We start from the raw sequence: 20,121 nt of genomic DNA on the forward strand, positions 1-20,121 counted from the left end.
CATCCATGTGTGTCAACATGAGGACTTGTGCTTATGGTCATTGGACTACTGATCATTGGGAGGTTGTCATTGGCAGATTTGTAGGGAAGATACGTGGCTGTCCTTTCTCTACTGCTCTGATACTTGACTGGAAACAAGTCCTTTCTAAGGTCAAATGGAATCCTAATAATTGCTCGGGGACAAACTCAATGAGGAAAGAAAGTATTCATTGGAGTGCCATTTTTGACATTCCGCTCGCTTTGCAGGAACCTTTTCAGGCATACAATCTCATGAAATTGAGAATTAGATACATACATGATGTGATAGATGATCAAGGATATGTCTTATCCTTTTCTCAGGCCACTGCCTTCTATGCATTGGGAATGCATCATAGGTCTAAATGGAAGAAAATTGCTGATTTATTACATCCTTTTCTACCTATTCCTCCTGTGGCTGACACAGACAGGCTTACGGATTGGCAATTGCAACCCTTTGCTACAACCTTAACCTCCATCAAAGCCTATAGGCTTCTTCAGCCTGCTCCATGGATTCAACAATATGCTAATTCTTTATGGCATATAAGGAAGCCCCTCTCATGGTGGCGGAAGAATCTCAGGATGTTATGGAAGAGTAAAATGCCATTGAAACAAATACTTTTTCTTTGGAGATGTATGACTAGTACATTGTCAATGGGGGTCACACTTGCGAAACGTCGCATTGTACCATCCACATGTCTAAGATGTCAGGCTTCTTCAGAGACTGTTATTCATTTGTTTTGGCACTGCCCGTGTACTAAGATCCTCCTCAGCAGAATTTCAGATTATCTTTGGATCCGTTTCCCAAGTCACACATTTGGGAAACATTTCTGGCTCTTTGGCAGATTTATGAAGTCTTTGTCTCAATAGTCACTATTTCTCTCTTGGATGCGATATTGGGCTCTTTGGACAATCTGGAGTGAGCATAATTTGGCATACCTGGGTCGGCAGATTCACAAGTCATATGAATCTTTCCGAGCGTCATTGCGACAATCCTTGTATGATGCTTGCCATGAGGGTGATATGGATGCTTCTTGCATAGAGCTTTTCTTTTTATATTTCTGATCTTTGGGATACTCTCCATTTTGGAGACCTCCCATCATGTAAATTTATGATCATATAAATATATGCACTGGATATTACCAAAAAAAAAGTGTGTGTATCATTTTGTGATTAGAAAGCATAAAAATTTATAAAATAACATGAAAAGTAAGGCATACGATGAACAAGAAGTTATTTATAAAAAGTAATCATATAATCTAGAAAGAGGGTGTATGCATATACATACACATACAATACATACATACATACATACATATAAGGCAACAAAAGGAGCATATATACTTATAAACAGATGTAATAAAGAAGATTAAAAAAAAGAGAGAGCTTGGCAAGATTATAAACAAGTCTGCATGTATGCACGGGAGCACTACCTCCGGGCTGTGAGTTGCATAGGTCTCTAGATACTTGCAAGATTCATTAGGTTATGTAGTTTCAATCAAATTGATTCTAGGCAGTAGCAAACTGAGAGGTGTTCATCTTCGATGGGGAAGTAGTGGAGATTGTATGCCTACCTGGTGGTCCTTTGTCAAGCTCGATCTTTAGATGAGACCAGCTATGCAGGCTAGATTCAGTAGAGGGTATGGCAGGCTCGCGAGACTTGAGCGATAGTGTTTCCAGTCACTTTTTAAGGATCTCAGGACTAAGTCTCATCTTTGATTCTCTTGGTCGTCCATCTGGTATGTATGGTAGTCCCTTTTTGTATTCCAGACTTACTAGAGGTAGATTAGTACCAATTAGAGAGGCTACATGTTTTATTATTTGCATGGTCTGATCCACAATAAACCATCGTTCACATCAAATCCTGTTGGTAAGTTTGGAGCTCCTTCTGTTTAGCTTGATGCAGCCTTTCAGGTGGTCACATACCTTCATAGAGCCAGAGACTTGGGCTGCCTAACATTAAGATGGAGAAGGCTACCTTGGTTGGCATTGTCCTATGACACTAGTGGCATAGAGAGGCAAGAGGAGTTGATATGCTTGGATGACATGCAGATGGTCTGCAAGCCTTGGACTCCAGATGGGACAAAATCAAGATTGTTTCCTTTTCAGTATGGCCTGGATGCCCGATTGGTTCTGCTCACCTATCATGAGGCAAATGAGGCCATCACAACTCCACACATACATGAGTTGGCTAGCCTGTGGTAAAGCTTCGCTTCTACAGAGAACATTTCTTGTGGACCTAAGAGGAGGGTTTCCTCAATCCCCCTAGCTATACTTGGATCCACCTCCCACATGCCTTGATGATTTTGATTGGGCAGTTTCAGGTGTCCTCACACTGCATATATTGAGTTAGGACGCACGGAGGGAAATCCCCGAGAGATGGCTTTGGACGTTATGTGACATGAAGAAGGTCGAGTTAGAGGAGCACTTTGCCTTTAGATGTCTGACTTTCTAAGAGATCTAAGGATGATACCACATTGCCTATTCATGGAGGACGGATTTGGACCACTCTCAGCTTTCTTGGTCCACCCTGATCAAAGACATGTCATGACTTTCCTACACGAGGCTTAGTGACACAGAGACCTGCTTGTGTGTTGACATATACATGAAGACCGGAGATATCTTTGGTCTACTCTAAGATCTAGGGAGATGGACGATGGGAGTGATAGTGGTGCTTGCTAGGTGGCCAGCTATCTCTCGGTTTCCACAGAGGAGGAGAGTAGAGCATGGGCAAGCTACCCAGTGGCAAAAGCCCCAAATGTGCTCTAAAAATTGGTCAAATCTGGGTGACATTCCAGGTGCAATCTTGAAATTAATGAGCAGAAAATTAGGTAAAAGCCCCAATTTCAATTAAAAGTCCTAAATTTCAGGCACATGCACAAGAATGCGAAATGTGATGGACAGATTGAAAAGCCCCAAATTTGAATAGTGAGCCGAAAAGAGTGCAAAGACAGCTAGAACCCAAATATCACTACAAATGTTACTGCACACTACAAAATGTGATCAATTTATGCAAGCTGAACTGTAACTGTTTAGCTGCTTTGAAACTAGATGCAGGAACTACTAGGGAAATTCATACTGTATGGGCAATATGTCAGAAATTGTATGGCGGAATTGTACGGATCTATCAGGAAGTGTCAGTCCGTATAGTTGTATGGAGTCTACGGCAAGTACTGCAAGTGGTCACATCTTTGTACGGATGGCACCAACGTGTAGTTCTTGTAAAGGCGACTGAGTAGCCAGGTCCAAGGCCACTTGAAAATGGCGGTCACCTAGTGTGAAACACCTTTAAAGTGGCGATGCAAGTAGACCTGCATAGCTGAACAGGAGATAGTGCAGAAAATGGCGCAAACACAAATAAGCCTCCAGGAAGAGTTGATGTCAGGAGGTTGGAGCTGCCTTCAGCCAGTGTGACTCAAAGGCAGCAATAGCGGCGCAGATGCAAGTTGTAAGGTCGTGGGGCAGGCGACACTTCAAATTGCAGTTTTGTTGGCGCGGAGCTGTTTGAAGAAGTGCAAGAAAGGGGGCAGTAGCAAAGGGCAGCAAAGGGGTGAGCATGTAGGAGTCCGGATGCTTTGATACCACTGCTGGATGAAGTGAAATGGAAGGACATGTGTAATGCAGAGGAGTGTACTTGCAAATGGATGGAGTGAAAGTACATGTGAGTGGCCATCTAGGGCCAAGTACACCCTAGATATCCTAGGTGTCCCAAGTGGACTGTATGCATGTAGCTTCTTGTCAACTTTAAAACTCGTATGACAGTTCAAACTATTTCCAAAATAGTTTGCATGGCAATACACACGCATGCACAAAGAAGTAGCACGTCACACGTCACACATGCAATCTCCCTTTACCCTAAAAAGTAGGACCGTCCAAAAAGTTAGCAACTTGAAATGGAAGGACATGTGGAATGCAATGGAGTGTACTTGCAAATTGATGAGTGAAAGTACAGTTGAGTGGCCATCTAGGGCCAAGTACACCCTAGATGTCCTAGGTGTCCCAAGTGGACTGCATGCATGTAGCTTCTTGTTAACTTTAAAACTCGTATGGCAGCCCCAAAATAGTTTGCATGGCAAGTAAACATGCATGCACAAAGAAGTCGGACGTCACACATGCAATCTCCCTCTACCCTAAAAAGTAGGACTGGCCAAAAAGTTAGCCACTTTTCTTCATTTTACACCAGCCGTAGTCCCACACACAATCCTAAAGCCACCAAGCAGCCAAAACGGCACACACACACACACACACCAGAGTTTCAGTGCTGAAACACTTTCACGACTGTTCCAAGCTGTGCCATGTGCTGCCAAGAGGCAAAACTAACACTAAAACTCCCCTCTAATTTCCGTTCTTCCAAATCACCTCCAGCAAATTGTTCCAGCAGCTCCCATGAGTGGTTTTCCTGCCCAAAATCTGTCGCCAGTTTCTGTGTGTAACCAACATTTCACCTTGAAATCTGCAACGTGGCTGCAAAACAAGTGAAGTTCTCACAACTACACGGGCTGCAAATCTTCCCAGGGAGTCTTCCCATTCTTTGCTCCTATTTCTACCTCAATTCTACCCTTGCAAGGCTTCAAACATGCAATCTCAGATCTACTTCAGCAAGCTGAAGTAATCTCAAGAAAAGCACACTGAATACAGCTCCTATTGCCAAATCTCAACACAAGACAAGTGAAATTCAAATCCCGAGTTCTCAACACCTACATCTGGCACACAATCACACGCATACAATTGTAGAAATCATCCAAACAAGCGAACCTCTCACGGACAAGAAGATAGAGATGGCTCTGATTCCAAATGAAACAACCCCAACAGGCTAGTCACCACTAACCTTGGGCTCTAGGACCTTCTCTATCGTTGTGCTAACTTGCAAGCACAATCAATCCTCAATATGCAAACATGGGGACATGAAACACGTTTCAGGGCCTAGCTGGGCCTTGAAACGCGTTTCAGGAAAGGCCCGGTGTATCAGGGCTGAAACGTTTCAGCCCAGCTGAAACGCGTTTCAGAGGGCTGAAATGGGCCGTTTCAGTAACACCCCCTTCCCTCTATTTCATGATTCTCGTGGGCGGGTTTTTCTCCTGTTTGCGTTTTCGTTTTGGCCTCCACTTGCAATCTTTCATGCCCTCCACCCCTTCAGCCTCACACGTTTGGACTTTTGAGGGTTTTCTAGCCGTCCTTGAGCCCCATTCACTTCTTGTGAGTCCTTTCTCTCCTGCATGCTGCTTCAGTCCCCCACCATCATCCACTCCCCTTCAGCCCCCCTCCATCATCCACTGCCCTCCATCTAAACCCCCCTTGATGACATGGCATTTCCCTGTTTCAGCCCTCTTAGAAACCCCGAAACGTTTCCGTTTCCCCTAACTATGGTCACTACCCAAGTGTAGATCCCTTAGGATCACCCCTGAGCTAGAGGTTAGGCAACCTTTGACAATAGTCTATCCCAAATAAGACTACATCTCCCATATCACGCAACCCCATTAATGCATACATGTCGTTAGGGAGACATAGGCCTTGGACGAGCTCTCAACCTAGCTGGGAAACTGGGGAGGCCCCACTCGCCGAATTGAGTAATGGCTCCCACTTATGTAGATGTAGGGTGTTTTAGGGTGCTTTATTCAAAGCTTGATAATTTATACACATATGATAAGATTTATCCTCCCTTTTGACCAATAATACAGGTGCTCCAAATAGAGAACTTGTTCAAACTAGGCTTTTCTTCCATAGATCGTCAATCTATTTTTCTACCTCCTCCATTTCTATCCGGAACTCTTCATGGAGGTGAAGGTCCTTCATTTTCTATCCATTGTCTACAAGGAATACAACTATTCTCTATCCATTCACAAATCCATACTCTAGATCTTGAGGTGGTGTTGGCTGAATGGATCAGATTCACTATTGGTTTGATAGTAGGAGGTAGAAGCCTCACCCTCCTGCTTGGATGCCTTAACTTTCCCTTTGACTGAATTTGTCTTGGCAATTTCAGCCAAAACAATAGGACATTTATGCTACACATGCCCTGGCTTATGTTTCTTACATCCAAAACATTTGCCTTCCTTAATTAGTCTTTTCTTTTCTTCATCAATCATGGAAGTAAATGGCACCTATTCAGGACGTGATGGCTCTTTACATTTTGTATAGGAGCCTTTCCCTTTCCCTTTTTGAAGGGTTAGGAGGATTCAAATTTCTCTCATCTAATTTAGCCAATTTAGTGAGGCCTCTAAGAGTGGTTGCGCTGAAGATTTCAACGTCATACCTCACAATAGGGTTGAGGACTGTTGTTCTATCATCCTCACTCTTCCTTTGTAACTCTAAAGAGAGTTTTCAAAACCTAGCTGTAAATTCAGCAATACTCTGCCTGAACCTTTCCCAACAGAAGGTCAAGTTCTCTTCATGCCTTGGTGGCATGAAAGTGGCTTTCAGCTGTTCCACAAACTTACCACATTCAGGGAGAGGCTCTTTTCCTGTTTGTAACAATGACCATCACATCAAAGCATCCTTGACTGGGTGAAGTAAAGCTTGATATGGCAAATCCAATTAAGTATTTTATCAGCCTCCCTTTCTCCATCATATGTAGGGAGTTTAATCCTTTCTAGTGGTTGAAACTTGATTCTTTTTTGAGGACTACTCAGCTCTAACTCCCCAAGACTGAGAACCCTTTTTTTCTTAGCTTTGTCATTATTGACTGCTCAATCATATTACTAGGCTGAGAAACTAGCTTATCCTTGAGAGACTCTTCTCTTTGCATTCGGATTGTTATCCACGTGCATGAGATTTTGGGCTAAAGGTCTAAACCCATTACCCTGCTCTCGGGTGCACTCATTTCTCCTTTCATTTCTAGAAGAGAACCCTCTATCAAGATGTTCTTGTTGGAAAGAGGAGGGCAACTCTTTTTGTGGATTATCATAATCAAGGTATTTATATGTTGCATCTAATGGATCCTCTTCAAGAGGAGGTGACGGTGTTCATTCCCTCTCTCCTTGAGGCAAGGAAGGAAATGGGACATTTTCGTTATTATGTATCTCTTCCCCTTCCATTCTTTCTTTTTACTAATAACAAAAAATCAACTTGCTGCAATTTCAAAAGAGAGGTTGATGTTATAGTAAGAATTAAATGTTTTAAAGTTTTTGCTTATCCATCTCCCGCTTCATTTATGTCGAAAAACATCTGGGAATAAGCCTTTCCCCTTGTCTTTTGCTGACTGGTGCGCTGAGTTTAGGCTGCTTAGTTTGAGTGAATCTGAGTCTGGATGTGGTTATAGGGGGTATATGATGTGTGGATCACCCCCTTAAAATCTTGTTCCGATCCAACTTTTTGTTAGGGAGAATGGGGTGGTCGTTTTCCTCAACAAATTAGATGATTTAAGGGCACATTCACACGGGAAGGTTTCAGCCAGTTAGAACAACCGGTTCACCGTCGAAAACTACTTGACAAAATTGAAAACTTTCTCGCAGAGCCTTCCCTGCCAAGGACAGCGGATGTCTACCCTCTTCGGAAAACCTGGTATTCTGTCGGCTTTCTCTAGCAGGTGCCCTTGCGGGTCGATCCTACTCCTCTAGTGCACTCTTTGCATGCTACTTTTGTCGTGTGCATCACTTTCCGCACCCTCCTTCTCATGACCTTTGTCACACATTGTTCTTTTGCCTCTGTAGCCTATCTTCCGCCCGTTTTACACCCTTTCCATTTCCTTGCCTGCTTGGAACATGCTCTGATACCAATTGAAATGCAAAGTACTCTCTTTTCGTGAATGCTTTAGATTACTATTAGTTTTACTTAAGTCACGCAGCAAATAAGAGTTTAGGATAGAGAAAGGGATGTTGCATATGGCCCCTCAATTAGGAAGAGCGTCCCGGACTGGTATTATGTGCACTCTCGCTCAAGCATACATCAAGTGTGTGTATGAAGTGGACATGGCTGAGGTGAGTCAATATGACAAGACGACAACGATGAGACATGAAGAGGCTTATACCTCTTCATACCACCCCATTTACTCAATTGGGATACAATAGCCCAATGAAATGACTAAGGTTCGCCCCTTAAGGTGTTGGACCTTATAAAATTGCACTCCAATGTGTCTACTATCACCTTGGTGCCTAATGCATGGCGCAGTGGCTTCAACTCGACGGGCCCTATCGACTCAAATGATTCTCCGCTGCCATAACAATCTCAATCGGTGTCCATCATAAATACAAACATCTATCGCATCGTCAAATTAGGGCATGTGCTCTAATGTCTATTAATTAAAGATAGTTAGTTTCCTTGTCATGACAAAGTCGAGGGCTAGGAGGGCCTCAAGTAAAACTCCTAACCCGCAGGTGGGAAATACTGCCTGCAATCTTAGCTAAACTATTTAACAAAGCTTTTTGCAAAAGGCCTCCTCACTTCCTAGATCACAAACACCAATGTACCTATTCATAGAGCAAGAAATCATGGTTGCAGGGACTACAAGGCTTTCATGGTTGGCCACTTGATGGCCAAGGTGTACGGGTCAGCTCTTGAGATACACATCAATGAGCATACTGAGAAAACAGGAATGCGAGCAATGGGACTGCTCCATGTGGGATCACATTCTCAGTTTGAGAGCCCTCATAGAGGAGGCATGGTTCCCAAAACAGAGAGTATACTACTGTTTTGTGGATTTTCGAAGTGCTTTGACTTTGAACCACGAGTTGGGCCCATAGCACGACTTAGAGACTTGGATATGGCACACAATGATATGTAGGCAGTTATGGCCTTTTATGAGAGGTGGTTGGTAGAGTGCACATGACAGAGGGGATGTGCAAGGAGGTGAGCAGCAGGGATGCCTCTGTGTCCCATCCTATTTGGCCTTTACATGGACGAGTTGGCCTCCTTTGTGGCACACTAGGAGGTCAATGAACTCTAGCACAATGTGTTCCATCTTGCCATATGCAGATGGTGTGGTATTGATATTAGACACAACTCAAGGACCATAGATGTGCTTGACAACTCTACAGGCTTTTTGTGAGGACCGAGACATGAAGGTCAACCTAGGTGAAACCAAGGTAATGATCTTCAATGGTAATAAGGTTCAGCACTAGCTAGAAAACTTCACACTTACACAGGTGTCGGTTGAGATAGCACACCTTATATATACTTAGGATCAAGGTAGCTATGGTATGTGCGAACCCCTTAAGTAGATGAGGACTTCAGGATCTTGTTCCACCTAGCAAAGGGATCGTGCTTGGTTCCCTTTATAATTCTTATGTGTGCTCTCATTTACAGAGCTCCTTCTAAATGGAGTTGCATCACTCTAGAACCTTCCCCCATGCCAAGCACGTGCCATTTGGTCCAATACTTGGTGCTGTGTATCCCCCTAGGAACCCTTTCATTAAAACCCTCTCATGGGCTTCTCTTTGCACCTCTTCACTAATGGTTAAGCCTAGGAATGACCCTAGGCCCAAGCCTTCTTTGCCCCACTAAAGCAAGCATTGGTGGGCCCTCACAGTTCCCTACCTTAACATAACCTTTATACAAAACTCCCCGGTTATGGTTGACCTAACATTCCCTTCCCCTTAAGAATGGTCTGCATCCTAAAAAACAAAGTTGGGAAACCTCCTCTGGAAATTGTTCCTTTCCTATATTGTTGTATGTCTTGTTCTTTTTTATTGTCTATCTAATTTTTTTTCTGGTTCATTTGGTCAAGATGTAGGTTCAACGAGTTCAACTTACAAATGAGATTGCCATCATCGGCTAATTTTCTTTGAGCCTATTTACATAGAAAACTAGATGTACTCTACATCCCTCTAGTAAGGCTAATTTGTAAGAAAATTTTCCAATTCTCTTAAGTATTAGGAATGGTCCGTAATACCTAGGAGATAACTTTGGAGATAGACTTTCTCTTTTTGTACTCCTTGGGAGCTGCCATGTTCCCTCCCTAAGCAGATGTACTAGAGGATTTTTCGTGGTCGCATAGACCCGTTAGTCTCCTGTGGACATTAATAGACTTTCGTTCTTTTTCTTTAAACTCCAACTTTCTATAGTGTGGGCCTATACAACTTCTTGCTCTATCTTGAGCCTTTCTAATGCTGTCCTTGCTAACTTAAGCATTTGATTCACGTATTCATGGTTGCTGAATCTTCTTTTTTCGAATCCCACCGTAACTGGGATCTAGGTTGAAATCCATAGACTATCATGAAGTGACTAAAAACCTATTGCCGAATGTGTGGCACTATTATATGCAAATTCTAATACGGCTAAATATCGTTTCCAATTAGTTTGTGTTTTGTTACACTGGGTGGTAGCCCATACAACCCAGAAATATGCTCCACAGATAGCTTTGCTATTCATCCTCACTCAAAGCATCTTTCTATTCACTACTAACATGTTGCTCTTCCAGCTCTGCTTCTTCTCTTAGAGTGTTTCGATATCTTTGGGTCAATATTGACTCATGAGGACGATTAATATTTATTTCATTACTTTTGGACTCATGTCTCTACATTTGGATTAATCCTAAAAATCCTTCCCAAATGGAAAGTTTTCTTTATGAAAATGTCATTCAAGAATCAAAGTTTACTTTCTGGCATTTCCACATAATCAATTTCACAATATCTCTCTACAATGTTGTACTAATAATGAAAAAACTACTATGAAATCCTACCATTCCAGAATTAATAAAGACTGAAGGTGACGTTGGTTAGATGAGAGATGAAGATGGCACCCAAGAGACAAGTGACAATGAATTACACATTCAAACAAGCAAATGTTAGGATCACCTATTTGTAGGCAGTTTGGCATTTCAATACATAATCTAGGACGCCTTGATCTATTCCAAGACAAAAGAATTGTCTTTTCAGAAGTGCATAATTCTTTTGAATTTGCGGTCTCCTAGAATGGGATTGCCATGACACTTGAAAAGAATTTGGTTCCTAATGTCATTATTTTCCGTGAGACATACTATACCTTTGTAGAGCAAGTAGCCATCTTCAGTAAAATATTTTTGTCAATTGAGTCCTTTATGATGAACCCATGGTATGTCACCATTTGAAGGCTCTTATTACCATGTGACTTAATGAAATCTCCTTGACCTATTGGATGTCTCCTCATAATTGTTTTCCGTATTTCAGAAAAGTGAGGATCAAGCTCATATTTAAGTTTAGGGACTCTAGGAAATCATTTCTAGAATTGAGTAAAACTCAATTCGTTAACCATTTGGCATTTGACTTAGGAAATTTGCTATCACATCAAAATATCCCTTCTGATATGTAATTGATTATTGAATATGATATTTTGCATTAATTCAGCCCATCTAGCTTTTCTTCTTTTAAGCGTTGGCTAGTTGTAAATCCACTTGATGAAAAATGATCTCAAACTTAGCACCATATAAATCTTGCCTCCATTTCTTTAAAGCATAAAACTATAGCATGTAATTCGTTCTCATATGCCGAGTAATTTCGTTGAGCATGATCTAACTTTTTGCCTTCAAAAGCTACTGCTTGACCTTTTTGTAAAAGTACCGTTGCAAGCTATATTTAAATTTTCAAAATTGTTTCTTTGAGGTTCATCCCATATAAAGGTATTTTCCTTCCCCTAAGGTGATTCATCATGGGAAAAGCTATCTTAGCAGATTGTTGAATGAATCCCTTATAAAATTTAGACAAACCTGAGAATATGTATTAATTAAACCAATGGCATTACTATCAATTAATAATGCAAATTCTTAGTACGAATCCTCTTCTCTGTACATGGTGGTATCCAAATCTTGAATCAATTTTAGTAAAATATTTAGCCCCTTGGAGTCAATCTAAGAGCTCATCAATGTGAGGCATATGATATTTACTTTTTATTGTGATTTTATTAAAGATTGGTAATCTATGCATAAGTGCATAGTACCATCCTTTTTATTTACCAATAATACTGGTGAAGCCCAAGGTGAGCTACGTGGTTGAATGTGATCTTTTCTAAGATATTCTATTAGCTATCTTTCTAACTCACATTCATCTACTTGACTAATTCTATAAGGGCATTTACAAACAGGGGTAGATCCAAGAAATATATCTATTTCATGATCTAAGTCTCTTAGGGGATAAACCATCAAGCAAGTTAGACGGAAAAGCATCTTTAAATTCAACCATTAAATGATTAAAACAAGCTTTATGCTTCTTAACAACATCAAGCAAAATTTTTTTTTTTCAAGGATGGATATGCTAATAAAAGATAAGTGTGATCAACTTTAGGTGGTGGTAGGAAACCAGAGAAATCAGTGATGTGTGGAGTGAAGGAAGGGGATCGCTTGAGGTAGTGAATCCACCCGAGGAGGGCCATCGATCTAGATAATTGTAAATAATGAGGTCATGTATCTTGCCCATGTTCAAGAAATAGTGCCCGTAAATCCAACTAAAGCCGATTCCAGAAACATGCCTTTATATTGCTCCCAAAATTGAATTCCCCATTTCTACAGGATATCTTGCATTTTTCACCTTTAAAACCAACATATGGCTCATTGAGCAAAACTTTGTAAGGAATTGAATAACCAATCTTCTTTTTGTAGGGAATTGAATAACCAAACTTTGTAAGAAACTAAATAACCAAGCTTCTCCAATTTTTGGTACGGTGCCATTGGACCTCTTCACAAAGTTTGCTGCCATTGAAATTCCTCTACATTTCTTTTTGCGCTCAAAACCTTAATAATAGAAGACATTGGGCTTGATACAATGACGTATGTTCGAAGGAAAATGGAGCCAATCACTTAATGACATATTGGGGAAGGAAAGTGGCATGGAATTGGAAGACAGTCCATGAGTATCACAAAACATGCATTGATAGAAGCATCGGAGTGAAAAATGTCTGTTGGTTCGCACAAGTGCCACTGTCACACCCGTTGGTCATGCCTTTGATTTGATGAACATGGAGGGAAGATCCTTGAGCCTGATCTATGTGTCGTTGACGGGTCTATCGTATCTCTAGCCGTGGGCCTCGGCTACGCCAGGGGCGTGCTGGTTTGTGCTATCGAACTGAAAAACTCAAGATCACACATTAGGTGGAATCTGGCTATAAGCACCTTGATCTCATCTATGGGCTCCGAGTCATGAATGAAAGTCACCAAGCATCCCGTGAGACGAGATTGGAGAGGGGTCTGAATTCATTCGAAAGAGACAGTTGTGACGGCCTTTGATCTCATGGTACACGAGGCATTTGAACTTTGACTCAATATCTTGTAGATCACATAGAGTGCAACTGCAAAATTCTCTAGATGTGCCCTAAGCCCAATCAGTCTCAATTCGTAGCCCATGTGGATAAGCACGGAACGCCTAATTGAAACTCTTAAACAGTGGGGGAGGTGGATCCGTGTGTAGCCTAGTGGGTTGATGGTTTCCAGCTACTTGATACATGACCGCTCTTTATTGCAGTATGATTTTCCTCCCAGATGCATCATCATATGCGCATTTTCTTTCTTTCTCATGTGCCATGCATGTGACATGCGCGCACACGAACTCATGCTTGCCCGAGTGTTAGTCTGTTCCTCCAGCAATAGCTCTCCCATATGGACTGCTCGCCTTCTATTTCTTTGCGCTCTTCAATTCTTTTTATTATATGCATATGTGTACTATATTTTGTGTGATGACATAGCTTCCTAAAAAAGGGTCCATCCTAGTAGACCTTGAAATGTTTGTTTTCTAGGAATTGCAATTTGTCTGAATAACTATGTTCTAGATAAAACTATCAAGGTTGCATTGTATTGACTACCACTCAAAGCTTATATAAGTTGTTTTTTTGTATTTCGCTAGGTATTGATAAAAAGAACTTGGGAGTGGATAGATCATCGTGTATAGAAATTTCTTTAGCTGCATAAAGATAAGTCTTAGAAGTTAATTTGGCTGAAGATATGTCTCGTTTGTAATATCAGTTCACTTAAATGCACTGTGATCAGATATTTTTCAAGGCTTATTTTCAAGGGAAAAATGGAAAGGAACCATGCCACGGGTGCACTGTTATTGCTTTATGCGATCACATGAAACCACTGAAGATGCTATCAAGGTATATTATGTCGCAAAACTGACCCCATGTATCTTGTTTTTTCGAAGTAATATAATCAGCACTGTTTTTTCGGCAAAAAAAAAAAAGGTATATTATGTCGCTTCCTTCTTCCTAAGCTACCCCAAAGAGAAGAATTAAAATTTGCCACATTTATTTAAATGAAAAAAGAGACTTTTCTATCTAGATTCTAAATCATGTATATTTATTTAGTGTTAGGCTCTAGAAGGATTGCCAATTGCATAAGTAAGATTAAGAGGTAGGTCGATGTGAAGTAGTCTTTCCTTCTCTATTGGCGAAGCAACATTGCAAATTTTTCTCTTTTGGTATAATGTCCGAGTAATGTAAAACATTTAACTCTTGAGAAATCATCGAGCGTGGAGTCATTGAAACAGACAAGGATTTGTTCTTCTAGTATTATGTGTCATGTCGTTGAGGGGGAAGACTGGTAGTCATGGGCACACGCCAAAATTGTAGAAAGTGAACCTAGGTAGACTGGGAAAAGTGTGACCATGGAAGGGATGCACGGTGCGATATAGATGAAGCCAATGAGGCTGCAAACCGCACAAGACCTTCAAGAAAGCACCTAGTAAGGCAGTCAGCCACAAGAGCACTAGACAACTAGATTGTGGAGGGCTAGTGCCAAGAGTGTCTACTGTTCGCACCTACAGGGAGCTCCTTAATAGCTCATGTGACATCATCTTAACTAGTTGTCCTATCCTCTATTCATGTTAGATCTTCCAATCAGGAATGAAAATTCCGTCCTAATTGCATGACATTTTGAATTCCATAAGCTGTTGGAAGTACTCAAAATTTTCGGCAACATCCCCTTCGTCAAGCATCTCACATCACTGTGAACCAAATGCAAATTATGGAATGCACCAACATCCCCATCTTTTGCAAAAGAAGCCCGGTGCATTTTTCCAAGTAGGCATTCCTCACAAACATGTTTGGACAACACATGCATCTTTGGGAGATCAACAACCATATCCTATGAATTCAATCTACTTAGGCTGCCATAATTCAAATGTCCTAAATGGTCATGCCATAAATGAGTATTTGCAATGACAGAATCCTCGACTGCAAGTGCTGCAGTTTTTGTCTCTCTGTCATAGGCATCAAGTCTATATAGACCCCATGTCAATGTCCCAGTGACAACAATGATATTACCATTTCTGAAATCATAGACGGCACATCAGTAACTGTCAAAGATAACTCTATATGTAGGAGTAACTATATGGATATGAGATTCTTCTTGATCCGTGGAACATACAAAGCATCCTATAGAGAGACAGGATCACCTAAGTTCAACTTGCCCAATGCCCTTCACGGTATTAAGATGCATTATTGGCACAGTCACAGTGCCCCCCTTCGATGCATCACAGAGAGAAAGAAACAACTTCTTGTAAGGAGTGATATGCTTAGAAGCACCATTGTCAAATACCATGTGCTCAATGCATCTGAAAGTGCCATGCAAGAATCATGAATGGAAGGATTAAATTGCCATGTAACCATAAAAGCCCAATCTTGGTGAGCAACTTTGGCTAATTCATCCTTCTCGTGATAAGAAGTATCAGTAACTGCAAAGCTAGACTGCTTCTTCTGCTTCTTTGGTTCTATGCACTTTTGACATTCAGAGATATCATGACCTGGTTTCTTGCAATAATTGCATCTCTTCTTTTTCTTTTCTGCATTCTTCTTGGCATTTGAAGTACTGCCACAGTTGTGCTTGGGTTTACCACTAGCCTTTGCTGATTTTGCATGACCCTTACGAAGGTAGCAAAAGCCTGATCATAGAGATAGAGGCATTCTGATTAGCACGTCTTTGCTTTTCTTGCAACCATAGAGTGACCAGCTGATCAAAGCTGTAATGGTCGGGACTGCTCATGGCAACCAACCGCAATGTGGGCGCAAACCCCTGATATAGTCGAAGCAGACACAATCTTACTATTTGGCATAACCTCATCAATGTTGGCCAATTGCTCTTTGAAGGTCCTTGATCTTTGTCAAACGGGCTTCCATAGTTTTCCCTTCATCTATTTTCAAACCATCTAGTTGCTTCTGCAGATATGCAACCCGTGCTTCATTGCGAATTAGATACAATGAAGCTAACTTATCACATGCATCCTTTGTAGTGTTGCAACATTTGATATGATGGATTATCATCCTCTTAACTACCAATGCAATCAAGGCATGAGATTGAGCATCTCTGCCATCCCATCTGACCTGATCCTCAGTCAAAGGCACTAGGGCAATAGTGCTAGATGATGAATGGCGGGTGCAGTAGTAGCATATTCCTGTGACAGAGGCCTCACCTCAAAACCTACAATAATGTTCCACAAGTTCTTGGCCACCAAACATAATTCATCATTTATAACCACATGGGGTAGTTGGTGCCATCAAGCTTGTCTTCAGGAGAAAGCATACCAAGAAGATCATTGCTCGCCATTGTAGATAAGGCACAAACGCAATGAACCCACAGAAAAATGACTGAATCAAATGACAGCACTAGGCAAGTGCGATGGCTGATTGCGACCACACAAGGGCAATAGCCTGCATAAAATCGGAGAACCAAAAGATGTGCTGCATGAACAATGGTAAGAATGAACCACACTCCAAGTACAAGAACTGCACAACAAGCACAAGAACTGCAAGAAGTCTCTATTGAGGCAACAGTCCACTGCAAGAAGTCCCGACTGAGGAAACCGTCCAATGCAAACAAAGCTCACTGCACAGCTCCTTCCAAGGGGCACCAACTTTAGAAAAACGTTGCTGAACTTCTCCTTCATTGTCTGTGAAAGAATGCAAGGTAAGTCAAGAAAAGTAGCCATAGAGAAGGACCAAACCTTGAGGTATCAGAAGACACTCTTCACAGCCTGCCAATCGTATGTACCAGGACTTTCATGAATCTGCTCAACTAGGAAACGACATCCTGGAGATCTGGCAGTGGGTGACATGGTATATCAAGCATCCAACAGCCTGCTGATAGGGAGTGGCATCAAATGGGTCGACAGCATCATCCATGGAGAAACAAAAACCAGGCTCAACAAGGCTAGAAATTGGTTTGCAGTCCTCAAACAAATCTCTATAAGATCTGTTCCAATGTACTTGGACTAACTCATCATAATATCCCCCTCAACATGAGCAAAACGGAATGGCAAAATAGAAGAATCTGGCCCATTTGTCGTAGCAAATGATTGCTACAAATCATACTTAAAGGCTGCAATATGCGGAGTGGAAGGTTGAGGGGTTGCAACGAAGAAATGGAACAATAAAACGAAGCTAGAGAGCAGAGTTCCAGGCCTACCCTGTCCATTTCCAGCCTGTTTGGGAGAGTTCCGTTGCGAGACAGAGTGAGCAGCTGCTACAGAAGAACTCCCAAGGACCAGCGGCGACCTGCAGCAGGATATCTCAAACTTGGCAACTTGTTTTGGAGCTTCCTTGCTTTCTGACAGTGCGACTTGATCTGCAGCAATTTGGAGCTGTCTTGTGCTGTTTCCTTGCATGTGGGACTGTTCCTGCAGCTGTTTGACCAGCTTTCCTAAATTGCGCCTCTTCCAGGAGTTTCCTAGACCTACTGTGCAATTTTTTCTGAAGCTGTTTTCAGATATTTTGAGATCATAGTTCTTGGGCAACATCTGCAGCAGCATTTCTGAGCTTAATTATTCCTGTTTTGAAGCTCAAACAGCCAAAAATTCAGTTCTTTTCAGGCGCTTTTCAGGCAACTATTGCCTTTGTGCATTTATGAGCTGCATCTATGAATTTCACAGTTGTTTAGTTCCACTACAAATAGTTTTGTGCATCATTTTGGAGCGACTGTTTGCAGAAACACATTTTGAAGTGTTTTGGTACTAGCTTTCTTAGTTTGTGAGCTTTTGCCTCAGTTTTGAGGCTGAGTTGGGCTCTGTTTAGATGATTCAGACTACGTGGATGCTATGATACTAGAGTGTCACATAGTGGCGACTGTTTTATGCTTGGAGCTTTGTTTATTTCTTGGCTCTGCGAAAAGCAGCCTACAATTGCTACTTCTAGGTGTGAAGCTAAGTACAGGGCAGCTGTTACAGCTAGAGTGCTTTAGCCATTGTGCGGAATCCAGTGTTTCAAGTGCATACTAAGCACATTGAGGTTCATTATCAATATGTCAGAGAGAGGCTTGCAGTAGGGGATATTTACTTGTCTTATGTTATGATACAAGACATTGTGTCATATATCTTCACCAAGGTCCTTTCATGCACCTTATGCAACATGCAAGAGTTGAACAAAAATAGAAATGAGCCTGCTAGACTGCAGTGCCCTCCATACACAGGTAGGATTTGATGCGTGTACACACACATGCGCACATAGTTACTATCAAACGCGTTTGATTGGCTTACCAAACGTTTGGAAACGTTTGAAAAACAGGCGTTTGGAAACTTCAATCAAACTTTGCTTTCAGTGCACAAGTTTGAAATTTTTCAAACGTTTGAATAACCCACGTTTGAAAAAACTCACGTTTGAAAAAACCCTAAAGTCATAAAATATGCAAATTCGCCTCTTTTTCCACGCCCGTACTTGCGCGACAGCTTCCATACCTCCTTCCGTACCTCCTGCGTTGGAAGCGACCCAGGCCCTAGGGTAATGGGTTGCATGCTGCAGGCTGCAGCCTGCTCTAGTCTTCTACAGCCTTGAGCCCTCAGCCTACAGCCCAAGTCATACAGCGTGAGCCCACTGGTGACTGCTCTACACGCTACTCAAGAGTCAAGACTGTAGGCTCTACTGGACTGTGCAGCAGTCCCAGGCTCCAGCCCCCCCATGCTGAGTTCTCTCCTGTAAGGTAATTTTCTTGCTGCTGTAACCTGTTAGAACCTATCTTTGAAGCTTGAAAGTTGGCAAGTGAATGCTACAGCCTGTTGAAACTTGAAAGTTGAAACTTCAAGCTTCACTTATAAGTTATAATTATTTTAATTGTCTTGACTCTTGTTTGAACTTTGCAGTCTGGAATCTGCAGATAGCTTCAAACCTTAGCCTTGCATTACTTTCAAGGTGCAAATTGCAATTTGCAGATATATCATATATCATATACATTATAAGCATCCTTGCAGGCTGCAAGCTCTAGCCTCGAGTGAAGAGTCTGGACTCTCAAGTCTCTACCTCCTCACTACTCAGGTAGTTTTAACTTTTAGTCTTTAGAGGCTTCAGCCTTCAAAGTTCAATACTTTTGCAGCTTGCTTCTTTAAATCAGCCTTGAACCTATTACATACAGGTTACAAGGAAGTGGCAGTTATTTTGGGTCTACTAATTTTTAAATTCTAACGTCTAAGTACTTGTAATTTGCAAATTGCAATGTCTTGCAGTTTCAAGTTTCAACTTTCAGCCCTCATCATGGGTAGGATCAAAGGAGCTGAGTGGGAGTATGTTGAGATTGAAGGTGATTCTGGAAAGGGGACAAGTGGAATGAAGAGGTGCAAGTGTGTGTATTGTTACCAAGGAGGGCCACATAGAATCTGTGGGCATATTCTTGGCATTAAGTCCAGAGGAGTTAACCCTTGCCTAGCTCCTCCACCTGATGTGGTAGAAATATGCAAGCGGTTAGATGCAACCTATGGGAGCAAACAACATACTCTTGTACAGTCTTGGCAAGTGGCTGCAAAAAAGAAGGCCATGAGTGCTTGCAGGAAATTCTTTTTTGCAGAGGATTTGTCTTTCAATTTAATTCGTAGCCCTTTCTTCTTGGACTTTGTCAAAGCAGTTGGGGAGGTTGGACCTTCATGGAAACCTTCTTCATATGAAACCTTCCATACTAAAGACCTTGGGGAGGAGGTGAAGTCCATTAAGAAGGAGCTTCAAGTGGTGAAGGAGAAGTGGCCAAAGTATGGTTGCACAATAGTGTCCGATGGGGCTGGTCAGACACTAGGAGGCAACCACTTATCAATTTCATGGTAACTTCTATCCATGGGAGTATTTTCATGAAAGCAGTGGACACTAGTGGCCACTTAAAGACAGGTGAGTACATCTTCACCATCCTAAAAGAGGTTATTGAAGAGGTGGGGTTAGAAAATGTAGTCCAAGTTTTCATGGATAATGCTTCCAATTGTGTGCTTGCTGGAGATATGCTTGTGGAGGACTATCCCCATATGAG

The 20,121-nt window shown here is 41.8% G+C and overlaps 1 protein-coding gene across 1 annotated transcript in view; it reads left to right on the plus strand.

Annotated features, from left to right (window-relative positions):
* The window catches only part of LOC147891541 (S-adenosyl-L-methionine-dependent methyltransferases superfamily protein), a 103,885-nt gene that overhangs the window by 68,188 nt on the left and 15,576 nt on the right, over nt 1–20,121 (plus strand). Inside the window, exon 9 of the mRNA XM_087388981.1 lies at nt 13,900–14,006. Within this exon, the coding sequence (XP_087245107.1) occupies nt 13,900–14,006 (107 nt within the window). The remainder of the gene's footprint in view (nt 1–13,899; nt 14,007–20,121) is intronic.

The sequence above is a fragment of the Dipteris shenzhenensis genome, chromosome 17, assembly GCF_047967505.1.
Source record: "Dipteris shenzhenensis isolate YYH24624 ecotype China chromosome 17, Dip_SZ_1.0, whole genome shotgun sequence".
NCBI lineage: Eukaryota > Viridiplantae > Streptophyta > Polypodiopsida > Gleicheniales > Dipteridaceae > Dipteris > Dipteris shenzhenensis.